The following is a 20,527-nucleotide window of genomic DNA, read 5'->3' on the forward strand; positions in this document are numbered from 1 at the left end:
CTTCTCCAGCTATAAGTTGTTAAAAATTTGAATTTTTTTTTTTCAAAAATAATTTTTTAAGAGCAATAGTATCAATCATTTGTTTGATGCGCTCCGTTGAATGATGAACTTCAGCCCCTAATTTCATGCTGTTTCAAATATTTTTTAACGTTCTAGTGTTCTAGTGGTATTAACACATTCGGTTGTCTTTGGATATACTTTAGGCAGTGTAATCTTCAAATTTATGAAACACGCTTGTGCTTCATTTTAGTCCAATCAATTTCAAAACAAAAAAGACAGTGCAATCATTTCAACAAGGGTATATTATTTAGGCGAGAATTGCTCATTCACAATTTTTACTCTACTCAGTTCCTTTCTCAAAAACAATTTATGGAGGAATTTAGTTTAGTTTTAAACCCTGTCGATTGAGATTTTGAAAGTCAATTTTGTTCTAAATTATAATAAATCCATTGGGAAATTTCTAGTAGAAATTTTTGCTAGGAAATTTTTCAATTACTCATAACCTATATGCAATTTGTCTAGATAAGGACAAAACTGAAATTACTTCTCAAAGAATTTTTCAAGTCAGCCTTAGCCTGGACTATTTGACAAGAGAAAATTGAGCCGTAGTCCGGAAATCAAATTTTTTGTCTTTAATGTACGTTAGATTAGATGTACGTGAATGTATGTAAGTTTTAGTTGCACTACAGGCGGCTGATGTCTCCTTTGAGTTGTAAAATGGTCAAATCTTAAGGTCATTATGCGTGGCTTGATATTTATTGATTTTTGATTCTTTTTATTCTTGGCAATTATCAAAAAGTTTGTTGGCTTGTGTTAAATATTAGCAAAAGTTATATATCGTCAATTTCGAGACTCTTTAATTCGCTAAAAAATATTTCCTAAATTTTCGAGGACTTGATTTGGTACTTTATGAGACTCGGCGTTCGTTAACATTCTTTTCAGTTTGCTCTGCGATTCCTGTTTTCATCTGAGTTGAGTTTACAAGGCTTGTGATGTTCGAATTAATGGTCGACAAAAACTAATGCATTGTTTTAGGATTTTTTGAACAAAAGTTTCCGTGATTGGAACTCCCAAGTCTTGTTTTTTATCTAATATTGATTATAAAATCACTACTGGCTTTGTTACAAAAATTTGCTATTAAATTATTGCCTACAATGGATTAGGCAATCATTGTTGTTTTTTTCTGACAATTTTCAGATTTCAGTATTTGAAAGGAATATTTCTTTAATAAACTGTCACCTCGTGCTATCCTATAGGAAATAGGCGTGATTGTTTTTCTCAGCCAAAGTCTTTGTACAAATTTCCTAACTCCCAGACATATTTTTGATGTGACCTAGAATTTTGATGACTTTGAAATTAATCTTTGCCATACTTACGTTTGCGATAAATTCTGAAGTTTTGGTAGGTGTAATTTGTATCGGAATTACAATAAAACATACAGGCGGGTATTAGCGACTGCTAATGTGTTGTCGGATTATTGAACGAAAATATCAAAGTACATTGGGTTAATGGCATTGGGTATAATGGCATTGGGTATTTTGGCATTGGGTGAATTGTCCTGACAACCGTCTAAATAGTACATTTTCTGTCGATGAGCCGCATAAATTTCTTGTCTGTTTTATATAAGAAAAAGGAGATTTCGTTCTCTTGACTTTTCACTTAATGTTTTGCTTTCAAAAAATTGTAAACAAACTACTGTGCGCTTTTTCAATTTTAGTAGTTTTGTAGCCTTATAGGATGCGGGACTGGCGAACACACTTAAATGGTTAAAGTAGAATCGGTAAAACTCAACAACTATGAACGGGGGTTGGATAATTTTGTGTCCACAAATTCTATAAGCTTTCAGTCATGAGTAATAACTCGTACGTTTGTAATATGACTCCTTCATGACCGACTGTATCCAGATCGTCCATGTATGCTATTGAAGTGTTTTCTTGCTCCGCCTTCCTTGTTTTTGTCCGTTCTTTTTCCTACCACTGAATAGATAGATGAGTTCATACACTCTCAATATGTGGTCACGTAACCTCTACTGCTGTGCTCAGTGTTTGTATTAGCCGAATGTCATCAAAAACTAATTTTAGAGCTGAATAACCCGAATTTCCACTGTTCAAGTGTTATTTTTATCTGAAAATTTTAATCAATTGTGTTTGAAAATTCAATAACTTTAAAAAGTTTCGGTAAACATTTTATGCGACTAGTCTTATTTAATATTTTTAGAAAAAATTAATGAAGCGTTATCCGATTCAAATCAGGTGGGATCTTAAAATTTTCCGTGATCTCAAAATCGCTCTTAAATTTCAAGACCTAAGTAATTTTTGTAATCAAGAAATTATCATCAAAAATCTTAATTTTTCTCAAAGAATTTTGTTCTCAAATTTTTGAATACTCATAGCTGATTTTGAGCCATGAGAACAAGCTGAGCTAAAGTTCTAACTATAGAAAGTAGTTGTTTTGATCATGTCAAATACAAAGAAAAAATTAGGTTAAAATACAATTGACTTATATCTCTTGTTTTTGCAAAAATGTTTGATTCTTTTGTCTTCGTCCTATCGATTAATGGGCTATATTGTTGCACCATACTAACATGTAATAGCCGCTAAGTTATTTAAGCAGCGGGGTCCCCCCTTACTCCCCCTTTATATTTGTCCCCCGCTTTAATATTTCTCCCATCTTCTTTTTTATCACAAGTACATTAAAGTACAATACATTTGTAATGGATATATTTTACAAGTCTTCCGCTTTTAATCAATTTTTAGACACTATTTTGTTCCCCCTTTTGTATATTTACATTGCAAACCTTTTTGTCATTTTGTAACGCTGTTGTAAATGTACTATTACTACCTTACTATATTAGTTAGTATATTTGTATGTTGATATTACGGTGATTCATCATTGGATTAAGGTGGAAAATATGGTATTAAAAATACCTGGTGAAATTTTAACTATATCTTCCTTAATTGATATTGGACCTGCTCTGTACTCTCTGAAATTATCCTCTTAAGTCTGCGCACAAAATTGCGCCTCCCACTATTAGTAAAATTTCAGCATAATTTTATTACTTCAGTTTATCTTGCAAATTTATTCAATTTAATCTTATGTTCTTTGACATAATCAGTAATTGTGGGATAACTGTTTGGTATGTTCACTTCTCAACACGCGTACAAATTTAAACTCATAATGAAAAATCTAATTATAGCTTAAAATAATTAAAAATTGCCTGTATGGCATTGGCGTGGATTCCATATTTTTTTTTAATTTAAGTATAATAATTACAATGTAATTTGTAGCAGCAAACATGAGCGTCATCTGTGCTATTCTAATTACTGTTTTAATTACTGTAGTACTAAGTTTCCAGCATTTTCCTATCATGCTGTTCTTCAGTATGTTGTTCTTCAGTTATTTTTCAAGCTACTGTTGTCTGACGATCTGATTTTTTTGTTTTTTTTTCGCTGCGATTTGTTTTTCTCATGAATAAATTGCTTTCATTTTGATCTTTTAGAAACCGAGGTCAATTCAAAAGTTTTTCCACAATTATTTTCACTTATTCCGTTCTCCTTGATTTCTGTGGAAAAACGGGTAAAATCTGAATTGATCAGTTATGAATCATTTGAATTTGTTTTAAAGATCTTTTTACGCAATGGTATCCTCGCCATTAATTTATGTATTTTGATGTTTTGAAAGCTGTAACTCGTGCTTGTTTTCGATTATTTGTCCAGTGGTCATTTGAACTGAAACGAGTGTTGTTTTAAAATCTTTCTGCCTCTCATCGGAAATCTAGTTGAAATTTATCTAGTTGTTCTAATTATTGTTCATAAAATACTTTACGTTTTTAACAAGCGTTTTCAACAAGCTTTGCTTTCAGTAACAAGCTGTCTTCTGCTGTTAACGGATGCACTTTTTTGCCTGATGTCAACAATTGAAAACAAAATTTAGTTTGACCAACCAATAACGACAAAATATTTAATAATTTTTTTTGTTTTTAATTGAAGCTTACATTGTATTCCCTTTTTGATTGCCATACATATTATAACTTTCTGCTTGGCCGAATTCTGAGCATCGCATATCTTAAGCCTACTGGCGTATTACGACAATTTATTCAAAAATTTACAAGTTGAGCTTTACATCTTACCCGCAAATTAATATTTGAGAGTGTCAAATTTTTTGTCTATTTTTAAAGGGGTTTTAAACGCAAGCATTGTCAATTTAGCGTTTTAATTCATTGGGAGAGGTTGAAAGTAACAATTGATGAATATACAGCGGCACTGTTTTTCTTTTGTGACTCTCAAATTTTAAAGCGAAAAAATTTTCCAATATCAAACATTTTGGCTTTCTATAAGCTTGAAACCTTTGAAGTTGTAAAGGTAGAATGACCTTAAAACGAGAAGAACAATCTATTTTCCACAAGCAATATTTTTTTGTCATGTGATTTTGATTGGTAGAAGAATCTCTATGATCTAAAAATTTTGACTTGTATTTAAATAAACAACTTTTTCGCAATTGCAATTTTTTTCCTAGAAGAGAAGGAGAATAGTTTGAATGTTTTTCTGGTAGATTAAGCAAAAATGGAGGCTCCTTTTCCAATACATGATTTAGCTAAAATCAATACCAAAATCCGGGATACGCTAGGAATTATAGTACATCACAAAAACGAAGAAAGAAGCTTTTAATATACAACACATGTGAGAATGTCGCTGTAAGGGCACAAGAAAAGAATGGTCATGGAACAAAAAAATCGAATTTTTTTGTTAAGAAGAAAAAAGAAATCTGACCAAAATTTAACTGAAGAGTGGTGTTTCATCATGATTGCGATACAGTACCAAAATAGTATGAACAAATCTAGAACAAAATATAGAGTTGAATTTTTTGACTTCTTCGGTTTTTTTCTACTCTAATATTGAAAATAGGTTTTTTTGTGTTTTGTTTTTGCACTTTTTCGTATTACTTGAAAAAAAAATGTTTTTATAAAACTTTCATTCAATGAATTTTTTATGACTACAGCTTTTGAGCTTTTGATAGACGCCATAATATGAAGTTGTATTTTTGTAACTTTTTGAATTATGGGATCAACCCGGGAACCTAATGTAAGGAAAGGTTTTCAGCACGTTCTAGAAAAGTTTTTCTTCTCAGCAAATTATATCATTATATTGATATTTTATTATAATATAGTGACACTGCCTTTGCTACCGTTGCTGCAACAAATTGTTTAAAAAAGACCCGCCAAATATTGACTTTGACATCACATAATCACACCATTCGACCAAACTTTCAAGTTGTTGCTTTCAGTTTTTGTAACCAGTCATTGGGTGCTCTGTCAGAAACAAATCGAAAAAGGTCAACCATTTTTAAATAAAATTTCAAGTCTGATGTTTCAGGCTTTTTCTGTGGTCAACTGAACGCTGTTTTCAGCTACAAGGAATTAGCCCAAACGAAACATGCTTACAATTTTTTCTGGGTCATTTAGTTTTCGTTTTAAAAGGGAACTGTCACAGGAAAAACAACCTCTCTAATTCTCTTCCCTATTTGGGGGAAAAATAATTAGTAATTAATGGTACTCTCATTTCCTTAGCTGAGATTGTCACGGATTCCTTCTTTGTAAATCTCAAGTGAGCAAAGCCTCATCTTTCCTTTTCCCAACCTCCCCCCCCCCCCTAACGCCCTCCCTTCTATCCTGTTATTTTTGTTTAGAAGGAAAAACTATTTTTAATCTTTTTACTATTATTAGAGCGCCTACTGTTGATTTTACTTAACTATTGTAGCCTTGGGTCACTGTGAAATTTTCTATCAGCATATGTGCTCCTAATTGATATTTCTTCACCTTTGTTTTTTTATTTTCTCATCTCTTTTTCATTTTCTCATTCATATACTATCTAATGTTATGCTTTCTTATTTCGCCGTCGAGGAATTTGCCTTTTTGTATTCTCAAATGAGGTAACAAAAGGCACAAAGTATTAGTCATCGTTACCACCCTGTTTTTTGTTGTTCTAATTCTATGACCTTTTCTGATTAGCCGTCTTTTTGGTCCCCCTGTGAACAAATTATTAACACATATGTGAACAAACAAATACTTGCTCCCAAAATTTTAAAACATTTTAGTTTTTTTTTTCCTCTAGTTTTTCTGCCTTGAGCTTTTTATCCTTAGGAATAAAGATTTGAGTTTGTTGATTTTCTGCTTGTAAGTATGTTGCTTGTAGTCTGTTTATCTTGTTTATTTTTTCCTACTAAGTATCGCTTGAGCATAATTTTCCCCTTTGTTGGAAGTAATGCCAGTCTGCTCAGTCTGTTTTGACAAACATGAACATCATCAATAAAAGTAGCCAAAAAGGCGCTTCTAATCATTGTTTTTAATCATAAATTATTCACATTTACTACCTGTCGCGTGCAGCTATGCGAGGAAAAGACCTGCCTTTTCCCCCTTGTAAAATACCATTCAACAATCTCTTATCAAGTATAACTCGTACATTATTTTTTGATTTAATCCGTGTCTTTCCCTGTCATAAATGGCTTAGCATGGTGACCACGGCGTGGATATTTTTGATTCGTTTGAACAGAATTTAGCAGCATCAAATATATCATTTACGCTTTATGACTTTGAAGCACGGCTCCATTCAGTGTAAGTTCTTCGACCTTTTCGAATTTTATGTCACTATTCTTACGTATGCTATGATAAAAAGCGTGACTGTCACTTAACTTAATGTTTCTGTTGAATTTAAGTTTGTATTTTTTTAAAAAAAAACTTCCAGTCTTTCCAACCTGTGTAGAATTTATATTTTTGATTTTTGATTTTGTTATTTTTTATATTTTTTTACATTTTTATTTTTGGTCTTTTCAATCTTTTAATGAGAAACGTTGATTCAAGATTCGATCAAGGTTTTTAAATTCGATCAAGGTTTTTAAATATCAGTTTCACATTTGAGCAGCAAATTGAGGTGCATTGTTGATTGAAACGTATAGTTTGTTTAGTCGCAATTCAAACCTTAATGGTTTATTATATCCAGTCACGATTGAGCCCGCGATTGAGATTCTCAACTTACTGCAATCAGATTTGGGAACTTTTCTGTAGCTCTATCTGACACTTTAGATCTCTAGTCATTTTGCTCAATTGCTAAATAATTTCAAAACCAAAATTGTGTTTAATAAAGCTAGCTGGTAACACATCTGCAACATTTTGAAAATAAACAAATTGGCCCATTAAACTCATGAAATACCAAAAATGACAATAATTTTGAAAAAAAAATTCAAAAGAAAATGGTACAGTTATCGATACAATTGCCTCGAAAAGTGCACACCTAGTTTTCCAGATAAAACAAAGCAGACATAAATTAACGATGCGAACCATGGGTAAAGATAAGTTGCCAAAAAGAAAAAAATTTAATGTTTTTTTTGCTGGGGTTTGTATTTGTGTGATTTACTTTGCGTGTGTGTGTGGTGCGTGTATTTGTATGGTTTGTCTGTGTTTGTGTCTTTCAAATTGTACGACACTAATTTTTCTACAGTGTGCGAAGTAATTTTCATTTATATCTGCCGAAATAAGACGGCATATTTTTTGATTGAAACAGTGCAAGTAATTTTCTCCCATGCAATTAAGTTGCTTTCGGATACTCCTAACGGTTTCTCGGACAGAAATTAATTATTGGTTTTTTGCAAGCTTGAGAGTTATGTTGGAACTTACTGTGCTCTGCATAGACTCGCACGAGCCATCTTTTCTATAATAGCATACCGTGTTTGTCCGCGATCGAGATTTTCAATTTAATCAGCTTGAGCAGTCTTGTCTCGTTTCCGCAGTTTTTTTTACCAGGTTAGATAATTTAATTTTTGCTAGGTTTAGATATTTTAAAATAAATTTCCAGTTTTTGCTTTCACTGTTTTTTAATGGAAACCCTAGCAACCGTTGAGTTTATATCTGAATTTGCATTTTTGTACTAGAACTCGGTTTGAGGAGTTATTATCACGGTTTCCAATAGCAGAGATCTTTTGCGCCGCTTTGTTTTTCTTTGGTTTTTGGCCTATTATGAGCATGTATATGTAAACATTTTTTTACTATTTTGATCTAATGTAAGATGTTACACTTATGTAACGATGCTTTGGGTTAATATTTGAAGATTGACCCAGTTAATGAGGAAGTTTTAGTTGTTCAACGTTAACTTGAATCAAGAAGTTGTCTTCAGGAATAAAACTTCTACCTAAATATGACAGAAGAAAACTGGTTGGTGTTATAGTGTAGGCAATCAGGCTTCTCTGCTGTTGGTCTATGTTATAGTAGTTGGACAGGACACTTTTCTCTGGTTACTTTTTTTGTATAAACAGCTACTATGAGCTAATGAAATTTGGTATTTCTATTTTGGTTGAGTTTTTGCTTGTTGTTTTTTGTCGGGCAGTTGTTTTTGTGGAATTTCAGGTATTTTGGGTAGCACTTAAGCTAAACTCGGCTTTTAACCAGTGGGGTTTTTTTAATCTTTCCAGAAAAGTATCCCGTTTTTGTCTGTGTTCCGTTTTTGCTGGACTTTCACAAACAGACTCGTGCTTAAAAGGATTTTTCTTGCCTTCAGATGCTGTGTGTTGCAATTAGTCAAGTTCTTGTTATTGTTCAGAATAATAAAACATTTTGTGGTTTGGAGCCTTTTCTTTTTACTCTGATCCAAATTCCCATCTTGATAAATTAATCAGATCTCTCCTATAAATCTCTTTATTTATACTGTAAAATCCTTGTTTTTATTCTCTCAATCTTGAAAAAATTGAATTTTCAAGCTTAGTGAAAAAACGTTTTATTTCAGCTGCGAATGTTCATCACCCTTCAATCTAGTTTTTATTACTCTAAGAATTTAACATCGTTTTGTGCTTGATTGAGTTCGCTAATTAACTTGCATCATAACACTCAAGATTAAAAGTGCGATAGTTTGCTCCACCGGTCAACCATTAAAAAATAAGTGATCATTGAGCACCTATAAAATGCCATTTACATTATTTTAGATCCTCCGTATTTAATATTTTCATAGCATTATGTTTCATTATCTCCATAAATTTTATATTGAGGCGTAAATCATTAAAAAAATATATCTAAGAGTCTTAAGTTAGAGATTCGTGTTTTATATACGACAGTAAATCTTAGAAAGTCTACGCATGCCGTTGAAAAATGTTGTAAAGATTCTTGTTTAACATATCTTTGCAATTTATGTTATTTTTTTCTAATTTCTCAAAATTCACCTTGACCTCTGTAGAAAATTATTTGGTCAAAATTAGATGCAAAGTCATTTTGCCGCTCAATTTTATATCTTGAGTGTTTTTTTGGGCTCGACAAATTGCTTTTCCGTTGAATTTTATTTATCAGCCTGGAATCCTCCTTATTGTTACTATATTTGTCATATACATGACATTTTAATAGTGGCCCCTCTAGTCTTTAAAGTTATAAAGATCTTAGATCAAGATTAGATCTTCGTTAGACATTTAAGATGTATGTCTTTAAAATTTGAGCCTTATTAAGAGCTAACTTATTTATAAATCTTTAGTGATTAAGAAATAACCCGTGCAAAGTGCGTGATCATCAATTATTATAAGGTTAGTCTTTGATTCTGAGGTTGTATTATAAATATTTGCAACTTTATTATGAATGAAAACTGGTTTAAAGTATATTTGTGTTCTGCATAATGACCTATATTGAAGTTCTTTTGGACGCCTAATTCGTCAATTTGGTCTGATTAAATAATAAAGCGCAAAAGGAAGTTTATGGCGCCGAAACTTCTATCAAACCAAGTATACAAGTATATGAAACTCATTATACAGCATGTTCAAATTTTATATAGCATGCATTGATTGTTAATTTGAGTCAATTAGTTTTCAAAAAATATCGACTTTCAACCCAATTAATGGGCTTAGCTTCCGCAATTTGCAATTCTATTTCTGTCGATTTTCGATCGGCAATCAAAGTTTTAGTGCCTTTATATTGAGTTTACCCACTATTTTGGGCTAACTTAGCCGTGAAAATGGTTAGTTTATAAGTGTCTCTCATCTAATTAATATTTTCATCTGAAAAAGAGGGATTTCATTTTTTGTGATCCTATTCCGAAATTTCGCAGGTGGATTAAACCTGGGCAAATTACCATATTTCAGGGGGTATAAATGTCTCTGAAAATGGGTGCTTAATCACGCTTTTGTGACTCCCAAAGTCAATTTATTCGTAAATTTTAGCGTCCTCGTGTTCATCTTTCTGGCGCCAGCTATAACTGCCATCTTTCAAATGCACGGGCGGCATTCGAATTTTTCATAATACATCAAAGTGGTAAAATATATCCGCGCAGACTAGCGTTTTGTTTTGTATATCGCATTATAAATTATTTATCTTACCTGATGGTTTGTGGTTAAGCGTTTAATAATCAATGGAAACGTAATAATCATCCATTTTATCCAGATTAAGATCAGGTAGGATTCATTGTAAACATAAACGATGTTTTTGATCCTTTTTGTCTGTGAGTTCAGAAAGCCTTCATAGATATTAATGGCTGATTTTCCCTCTGTCTGTTTTAGTTTTCCTTTGAAGGGATGAGCGCTAAGATACCAATTTCTGAAACTGAAAAGCTCGTCTTAAAAGCAATTTTTATTTGTCAATTTATTATTGATTTGCAGAAGGTTGGTGTAATTTTAATAAAAACGTCTGATAAGTGTTTGATTTTTGGTCGGGGTTACTTCCGCTTCAGAAAAATGTCTTCTAACCACATTTTTTGACAGTTTATCAGGAAGACTAAAGAAACAGCAAATTCTTAGGGTTTCAAAGTTTTTAGTATCTGAAAGCCTTTCTGGTATACTTTTGATACTGAAAACTTAAACAATTACGTTTGATTGAGAATTGAAAATGATCAAAGCCCCTATCAGTGACTTGAATGCAGAGTTTTTTATGTTTAGTTTTTATATTTGCAGCTAAGAAAATCAATTTTTCTAACCAAACTAGATTAATAAACGACAGCAAGTTTTAAAAAGACAGCTTTGACATTTTCATGTCTTTATCATATCCTTGTCTATCGCATTTCAGCGATGCGTAAATTATTTTTTAAAAATCCCAGCCATAAGGATTTGTTTGCCTCTTTTAGACATTTAAAACTACAATCTTTGAAGCAAAGTGAAATTTCATTATACTGGTTTGAAAGAAAATTAGAACATTTGGTTACATCATCTTCCACCATTACCAATTGTAGATATAATCCTTGTGATAGAAATGGGATATTTATTATTGACATAAAATGTTAAAATTACTATATCATGAGTAGATTCGGAACTTGGAATTTGAAATCTTGAAATCTGAATTGAAATCTTATTTCAGGTTAAAATTATTACTAAAAAGAGCTCGGTATCTGTACTGCATCAGACAACTACAGTAATATTCACATAACGCGAAGACAGTCAGTCGATCAATCAGTTTTTCTCATTATAGTGTTTTTGACGTGTCAAATAAAAGTTGGCGCGCCAAAGTAATTATGACACCTTGAGCTACAAAAAAAGAGCTACTCTTAAAATATTTTTTGGCTTATCTGATCCTTCTCTTTACAGTTGTTTATTACATCTAATTGTTGATAAGTGCTGCAAAAATTGAAGTATTAGTTTGTTTCTATTTGCCCTCTTTAAAACCAGTTAGAAAGTTGGAATTTTGAATGCTCATAATATCGAATTTTTTATTGTAATCACTTCTTGCATATAGCATATGAAGAATTAAGAAGGGCTTACTTTTAAAAAGGGGCAACAACGACTTTTCGGGAAACAAAATATTAGGGCTTTTGTCCGTTTTTGATAAGAATGATAAATCTTTGCGTTTGTGCTTTTTGAATTGTGCTCACTGAGCTTGATTTTCAATTATGACGATGACTTTATGCCATAGCAAACTGCTACTTTTTTTTAATTTTGTCCTCATACAACCTCCGAAGCCGTCGAAAAAGGTTTTTTCTCTGTTTTTTTTTTGAAATTTACCTTTGGATGAATGTTGGCACTCCAAATATTTTTTTAAATTGTTTTCAGCAAAACAACGCTTTTGATAAAAATGATAAATCTTTGCGTTTGTGCTTTTTGAACTTTGATCACTGAGCTTGATTTTCAAATAATATGGTGACTTGATGCCATAGCAAAGTGTTACTTTTTATTGATTTTGTCCTCATACAACTTCCGAAACCGTCGAAAATGGTTTTTCTCTGGTTTTTTGTGAAATTGACCTTTGGATGAATGTTGGCACTCCAAATATTTTTAATTTGTTTTCAGAAAAACAACGCTTTTGATAAAAATGATAAATCTTTGCATTTGTTGTTTTTGAAATTTGCTCACTGAGGTTGGTTTTCAAATATCATGGTGACTTTATGCCATAGCAAAGTGTTACTTTTTATTAACTTTTTCCTCATAAAACCTCCGAAGCCGTCGAAAATGTTTTTTTTTCTGGTTTTTACGAAATTGACCTTTGGATGAATGTTGGCACTCCAAATATTTTTTAATTTGTTTTCAGCAAAACAACGCTTTTGATAAAAAATGATAAATCTTTGCATTTGTGCTTTTTGAAATTTGCTCACTGAGGTTGGTTTTGAAATATGATGGTAACGTTATGCCATAGCAAATTGTTACTTTATTAAATTTTTTCCTCGTACGGCCTCTGAAGCCGTCGAAAATCGTTTTTTTCTCTGGTTTTTACGAAATTGACCTTTGGATGAATGTTGGCACTCCAAATATTTCTTAATTTGTTTTCAGCAAAACAACGCTTTTGATTAAAAAATGATAAATCTTTGCGTTTTTGCTTTTTAAAATTTGCTCACTGATGATGGTTTTCAAATATGATGGTGACTTTATATCATAGCAGATTGTTACTTTTTAAAATTTTTTCCTTGTACAGCCTCTGAAGCCATCGAAAATGCTTTTTTCTCTGGTTTTTACAAAATTGGCCTTTGGATGATGTTGGCAATCCAAATATTTTTATAATTTGCAGCAAAACAATTTTGCTTGTTGTACCATTATTTTGATAACTTAGGTCATGAATTAACACTTTTGTTTAAATTATTGCAGAATCCGTTTTGAAATTGCCCATTTTTGTTTTTTCTGAAGTGCCCCTGTTCCTAGTAAATTGTTATCACACTTTTGCAAGAATTATATATATGTACAATTCGTTAAGGTCTTAATTCATTAATAATATAATTAATTAATTGATTGATTAATATTTGGTTTTGGACCTTGCATAAATTATTCTACTAAATGAAAAGTTTAATGACATTTCGTGAAAAAACTTTTTCTTTGAAACTGATTTGAAAGGACGGGTTTATTGAAAAGTTTGTTTCCTGGCTCAGAGATTGCCAATATATTTTTTTGCCTTCAACGTGCTACAGGGTCTGAATAACTTCAGAAAAAAAACGCTTTTTTGAACAATTTTAGTGGCTGTATTTTATCCACTATCAAGATCACCACAGTAAAGTTTTTGCCCTGTAAGCGCCATTTTCTTGATTTTAAATTTAGCTTCCTCTTTATTACTGCTATCTTAGTGAATAATAATCACTTAATCGCTAAAACTAAAAAGTAATTGTTATAACTTTGCATATTTTTGTGTCTAATTGCTACTTGTGCAAATAGGGGCACAATTAAAAGTGCTCAATGTCAAGTGTTTTTGCACCTTGTTCACTTACACGCAAGAACATTGCCCCTGTTTTTTGTGTTCTGAAGTAGACTACAATTTTTGCAGACATCTTTTTCCGCCCTTGATTTGTCCTCTCTCGTTCTTCTGTTTCTCTCTCACTCTTTCTCTTTCTCTCTCTCTCTCTCTCTCTCTCTCTCTCTCCCTCTCTCTCTCTTTCTCTCTCTCTCTCTCTCTCTCCCTCTCTCTCTCTCTTTCTCTCTCTCTCTTTCTCTCTCTCTCTCTCTCTCTCTCTCTCTCTCTCTCTCCTCTCCTCTCCTTCAGCGTAGAGGTAGAGTTGATAATCTATCTATCCATCATTTATCCATCTATCTTTCCCATCATATCTATCACTCCGAATGTCCTTCTGTGCTTCCCAGTTGGACCTAATTAGTTTTGGTAATCCGATCTACTCTTATTACTAGACCTCTCGCCGCGTCTTCGTCATTATTCCTTTCGCCCTTATGGTATGTAATGCCTTTTTCGTTACATTTAATTGCCCTTGTCTGCGTATTTCAGTTTACGGGTGTATCGGGTTTACCTGCGTTCATTTTGAAAAAAAAGACTACCTGTAATCTTTGTTTTAACAAATTTTATGTCTGTTTTTACCAGATAAGGTTGTCATTATTGTCTGATTTTAGGAATGTTTATATTTTGGTATGTATTTTAATTTTCTTCATATGCGCTGGCTCTGTAATGTGCAGTGGCACTTCAAATTCCGGCATTGATATTAAAATTATACAAATTTATTATCATAAAAATTGTACAAATTGTTCTTTTTCACTATGTCAAAAAGTGAAACTAACTTTGTGCACGGCCAGAAAAATTAAATGTGCATTTTTATTTATAGGAAAGCATTAACAATCAAATAGTGTCTGCTAATTGAGGGATGAACACCTACGGAGAGTCAAAACAGGCGATTGTTTTTGAATCAGTTATTTTATCTTCAAACACTTTAATGAGACAAACAATTCATATGAATTTCTTTATATTCTAAAATATGGTATTCTTTCTTATTTGAGCCGAAAATAAATCGTTTTTAGCACAACAAAATTGGTTCGACTCTCAAGGCAGAATTTTTTTTTGTTAAAAAATCAGTTTTTTAATGTCGTGATCATAACTTAAAATCCTTGACTGATATATAGCTGATTTTCATATTCTACAAGCAAGGATAAACATCGGGACCGATGCTTTTCTAAGGATTACGTGACATTTTACCCAATGCCAAAATGCCCAATTGATTCCATGCCATCTTTTCGCTCTATGATTGCGATTAAAAACTAGCTGTTAGTAATATTGACATTATGTATCATAATAACTCGGTTAAAATGGTCTCACGCTCGGTTGTCATAGTTTAATTTAAGTTTCAAGGTTGCTGAGCAATTCCAGTGACAATTACCGTAAAAAAGTTTTCGCTACGGTTTAATGTGCATAAAGTTTTTCTGGTGATTTTATTAATTGTGTAAAATTTTTGGTATATTTGTCCTATTGGATTTTTTGGTTTTGAGTATTTTGTTCGACACTGTTGCTAGCATTGTCGTTAAAACGGATAATGAACTGAATGGTCTTAATTAAAAAGATTGAAGGCCATGTTAAATTAAAAATATATATTTATGCATAATTTGCAATTCGTATCATAACGAATTATATTGTAAGCCGCATCAGAGCTATCCATGCACTAATAAAACCAAAATATACCAAAATGAAGAAGCGTAAAGTAAATTTTTGAAAACAGGATAAAATATTTGTTGTCAATTTATTTATTTCTAATTCGTGTTCTCAGAAAATAATATTTCAAGCTTTGATTTCATCTTGGTTTGCAGTATTCCCTAAAATGGATGAAGTGAACTGAAAAATAATTAGAAAACGTGGTCAGGAAGGCATTAGTTGTTAACATAGTCTTTTTCTGGCCACATGACATTTTTTCTCAAAAATTATACCCAACCTGTCATTTACCCAATGCCAATTTACCCAATACCAACTTACCCAATGCTCTTTGATCTTTTCGTTAAGTTACAAAGATGTTTTAAAACGTTTATATGGACAATATAAACCCCTGTTCGGATGTGATAGTTTCATATTAAGTCCCATGGGCATCTAATTATATAGTCGGCTAAATAGTCGTTCTGATAATTTTAACAATAAAGTAAACTACGTAAAATGGCATTGGGTAAAATGGAATTTGGTAAATTGTCCTGACACCTTTTTTTCGTAGTTCTAAAAAGATAGTCATCATAGCTATAATTATGTTTGCTCTAGGCAAGAATAATTTTTTGGTTGCTGAATAAAAGTACGATAAATTTTGTTTTTTTTTAAAGATTTTGTGATGCAAATTTTGTATAAATATGTTATGTTCTTGCAATTATTTTAACAAAAATAATTTGAGATCAGGTCTAAACACTTTCAAAAGAAACTTGATATCTTCAATTTATTTAGTTTCTGTTGAAAAGTTTTTTTGGTAGCCTTTCTCCGTTTATTTATTTTTTCATTTAATTTGTTGTTTGATTTATGTAAAAAATGCTGTTACTTCTTTGTAGTTTGCAGTTTTGTTTTTTAAAACTTTGTATAATAGAGTTAAGTAAAGCAAAAACAAAGAAAACGTATATTATACTAATTTCGTCTAGCGTTTTGTATATAGAATCAAACAGTTTTTAAACTGTTTTTGTGAATACGGAGGTTGTTTCACTCCAGGGCTATTTGTGAAATTCGGTTCTTGCTTTTCAGTGTTTTCAAAATTTTAACAAAGGATTTTCCAAAAACACCAAAAACTATGAAAATAACTTGCAGTTAATACAGTAACGGTTGCTGATATTATTTATCTCAATGAAAAATGTTGGAAGAGTTCTTTGGTGGTTTTAATTGAGGGAGCATTTGTCGTTAATATCGAGGCATGAAATTTTGGTATGTAAAACACGCTCTTAACGTCATTTTTTCATCAAATAAATAAAGTCATATTTAATTGAAAACGCTGAGATTCCACAGAAATTAAAATGTTTGGCCATTATGTCTCAGTTTTTATTTTTTTCACTAAAAGGAGAGGCAAATTTTAGAAAAATTGTGTTTGCCAAAAAAAATCATTGTTTTCGTTAAATGTAGTTTCTTTTTTGTGACGTACTCTGAAAACAAAATTTTGATTATAGCTGAAGTTTTGTGCAGCTTCCCTTCGATTTGTAGAATTGGTTTATCTTTTCGTGTACCTTTTTTTGGAAATATTCCTGTATAGCCCTTTTTTGGTGATGTTAATTTTTTATTCCTAGATAATGAAGCTTCCGTGAGCAATATGTTTTTTGAAGCCGTGATTATTTCTAATGATAATAAAATACGAGAGAATTAAGCTCTTTACTTTTTGTGAAAAATCTCCCGCAAAAGCTGTTTTTCATTATTTAAGAGAATCCATTCACGATTTTGAGAGAGTATGAAATGCGAAAAATATTGACGTAAGGTACATAGTTTTAAAATCCATAGTTGATCACGTGCTTTTTAACCATATATAGTCATTAATATTTAAATTAAATTTCAATGTAGCCGAGATTTCAAGGTCACATTTACATTCGAATAAATGAATTATTGTCTAATTAATGCTTTGATCCTCTCTCATTAAATACGTGTACACAGATAATCAACACTTCAAGGTTATGTATTGGTCTAGTTGAAATTTCCACTAATCAATGCAACTTTTTTGATCCATTAGCCCAATCGTGGGCATTTTTTGAACTGACAGGTTGGAAAATGAAATGCATTTGCTGTTTGTACTTCTCAAACATTTCCATCAACCGGCTCTAATTCAGTCCCTCGAGTGCGCTGTTAATTCATTACCAAAACCATTAACGTCAATTTGCCCAATTTTGGGCACACATTTTCCTTACTTTATCAGCCCTCTTCTGTTGATACAAACAAATTGCAGTAAGTAAACAAACATTCCTGGCTCCTTTTTTGCACAACATTTTGTAGCAAATTTTTGACGAACGAGTTATAGTTGTTGTAGGTACATTACAGACTGTGTTCAGTTGGCAATCTATGCGGGACTTCGGTTTGTCGTTCTCAACCGATCACCTAGTTAAATTTTTATTAAAAAGTAGACGAAATGAAACTAGTGGTACTGTTTAACTTATCGAGAATTTCAGACCGACCTCAGAAAACACGGGAGTATTGATTATTTTAGTTTTGTCAACTGGGTTTTACGAATAACTGCAGAATGTTGGTTACGTTAAACGGTGGGTGGTCAGGGAGAGTCAACAACAATTTTTTTAAGAGCAAAAATCTGAACTGTTAAAAAGAGATTTTTGGTTTCCTTGGTGTATTCTTTTTGGCTTTAGAGCATTTTGAGCGCGACAAAATTTAATTGGACAATAATTTTTAGCGCTCTTAATTTTTTTTTCATCAAAGTATACTTAGCACTTTTATTTAATAGAAATCTTAATAAAGAAAAGAGTACTTTAAGATGGTATTTCGATTTCTTAATATATTTAATTGTTATCTGGCAAATTTGATAGCAATTACTTTAGTCCTGCTTGTCTTTTCATGTTATTCTTCGTCCTATGGTTTTTTTGTCTGACAACTTCTGTTTTTTGCGCTTGACATCTTAGTTTTTCAGTATTAAATTGCTCTAGTTTAGAGTTTAAAGCCGCTTTACTCAATTGGCGGCAGTTTATTGCAAAAAGTTTAGTGGAAATTGTACCCAAATTGATTTCACAATGACTATTTAAATCTTGTAATGTAACATTAGCTCCTATAAAAGCTGTTGACGCCCCTTAGATATTCTCCTTTGCGGAATCGGTTTTTAACTTACATCCACCCTCTTGTCGTTTGAGAGAATTTCGTTTGACTTTGGTCGGTTATGTTTCAATTTTGATTTAGGTTGATCAATTTTAATTCCTCTTGTATATATTATTAACAAATTCCAGTCAAAACCTATTCATTAACACAGATTTTGATAGTGAAATTGTTTGCATCTCTTTAACCCAATTTCATTTCAAGAACTAAATAGCCGGCAATCAAAAGATCTCTATTTTCCCACTATTTTCGGATGCGACGTTCAATTGAAGCTGTCTGAACATCCTTGAGTTTTTTGTTAGTGTTTTTTGTTTTATTTGCGCGCTAATGTTGCCCTGAAGTTTAATTTGTGAACGTTTCCATTTTCTTCTCTGTCTACTGCTGCTATCGTTTCAATGAGTTTTGGCTAAGGAAAGCCGTGTTTCTGTAAATGAATTAGATTTTTCTCTAATCCTTTGTTAAATTATTGGATCTTTTCAACAATTCTATACATGAATACAATTTATTGGCCAAACAAATAAGAGTTTTTACATTTTTAGATCCAAGCATAGTTTGTAAAACTCAGTAGAATCTGTTGCGGAAAAAAACCCACGGAAAAAAAACAACTTCATTTTAGATGGGAAATAAACCCCCTGTGACAAAGGATACTTTATTGTTTTGCCTTGATTATACCTCACGCTCCATATTTCTGAAAAACTTTGATCACAGCTATAGCCATCGCTACTTTCCAAAGGATTTGGCATCAGCTTAGGAAGTAATTATGATAAATAGTAATTTTGTTATCTCAAGTAACTCGGATTCTTATGGTTTTTGCTTTTATTTGCTAACGACCTGGCTCAATGATCAAAGCAAATTGAGCCCAGAATCTATAGTTTTGCAATCATTTTGCGGTGTTCGTTTTGGCATTAATTCAATGGTCATGAACAAAGTTTCGTTAATCAGGAAATCTATCAAAAGTATGAAAATATTTTAAAGATTTTGATCTTTTGAGGAATTTTATAACTCGTTTTGATGTGATTTGAACATCGCAAATTTTGTCAATGTATGATATTAGTTACCTTATATATGATAAAAAACATAATTATATACAATTTCTTTTTGCAGAAAAAAAACAAACTGAATTTTATAGTGCCTTTTATCGCATTATGCGACGCAACATACCCTTATTGAAAGCTGATTCAAGATTTGATCTCCTTGACAGATATTTAGATTTTAAGGTTCGTTAATCTCCTAATGATCAGTGTACCCTTTTTGTGCAGCTTTTGCGCGCTTGAAGGCAAAAAGTTTTGCGTCAAAAGACTTGTTGTCACAGGCAAAATTTCCAAACGTGCGCAAAGTTAAATAAATGGACCATGAATTTTGAACTTTTCAAGGTGAAAAGGTGTGCCCACGCCTCGCCGGGCAACCCCCTACCCGCTTGATGAGTGCTGTAGGTTTTTCTGATACATAGATTAATAAGCAGTTGTTATCAAAAAAAGCTACAATGTCTTTAAACCTCTTTTAATTTGCATGGCTTAAGATCAGTCGCAGTCTTTCTTTATAAATGACTGATCTTTACAGAGTAAGTGAATTGAGGCGAGGCTTAAATTTCAGTCTGTTAATTTAATAATAAGTTGTGACACATAAAGAAAGACACAGTCACGGTGACTAGCCAACCCATTTTAAAAAGGAACCCTGTGTCTTTTAACCCCTTTTGCTCCCCTTTTCTAGCTACTGCAGGGTCTGTTAGCTAGTTAGTTGCTTACTTTTATAATTTTAAGCTCTTAAGGGTTATGCGTGTTAGAGAATAGATGTTTTTATTACCGTGTTCTCTTGGTTGTTCTTGCTTGTGTTACGCAGAGAAAGGCCTCGGGCTAATTTTTTGTTTCTCCGAAATTTTCTAGTTAAAGTTCCCCCACTCATTTTGCATTTCCCTCTTTTCCAGTGCTTAGATAAACAATCGGGGGAGATAAACTTATAAACAAATCGTTTCTATGGTTTTGTTGTCTTTTCAACCTTCATATCTTTCTATGCGTTGCTTGTGTTACCCCACCTAACAACTCTGCTTTTTACTGTTTCCACTATTTAAGATAATTTCGAAAGCCCTAAAAACTAAGAAAGACCCTTGCAATAATTTCTAAAGCCCCGAAAACA

General features: G+C 32.1%; 1 protein-coding gene across 8 annotated transcripts in view; it reads left to right on the plus strand.

The window, feature by feature from the left end:
• LOC142353189 (uncharacterized) overlaps positions 1 to 20,527 on the plus strand; it is a 137,166-nt gene that overhangs the window by 62,053 nt on the left and 54,586 nt on the right. The window contains exon 1 of one of the 8 annotated variants that reach the window (XM_075405412.1): positions 9,957 to 9,980. The exons of 6 other annotated variants lie outside the window; for them this stretch is intronic. In XM_075405412.1, the coding sequence (XP_075261527.1) occupies positions 9,978 to 9,980 (3 nt within the window). In that variant the 5' untranslated portion in view covers positions 9,957 to 9,977. Of the gene's footprint in view, positions 1 to 9,956; positions 9,981 to 10,518; positions 10,621 to 20,527 lie in introns of those variants that run through there. One more of the 8 variants, XM_075405407.1, reaches the window with a different exon arrangement.

The sequence above is a fragment of the Convolutriloba macropyga genome, chromosome 14 (genome assembly GCF_964194025.1).
Source record: "Convolutriloba macropyga chromosome 14, txConMacr16.3, whole genome shotgun sequence".
Taxonomy (NCBI): domain Eukaryota; kingdom Metazoa; phylum Xenacoelomorpha; order Acoela; family Convolutidae; genus Convolutriloba; species Convolutriloba macropyga.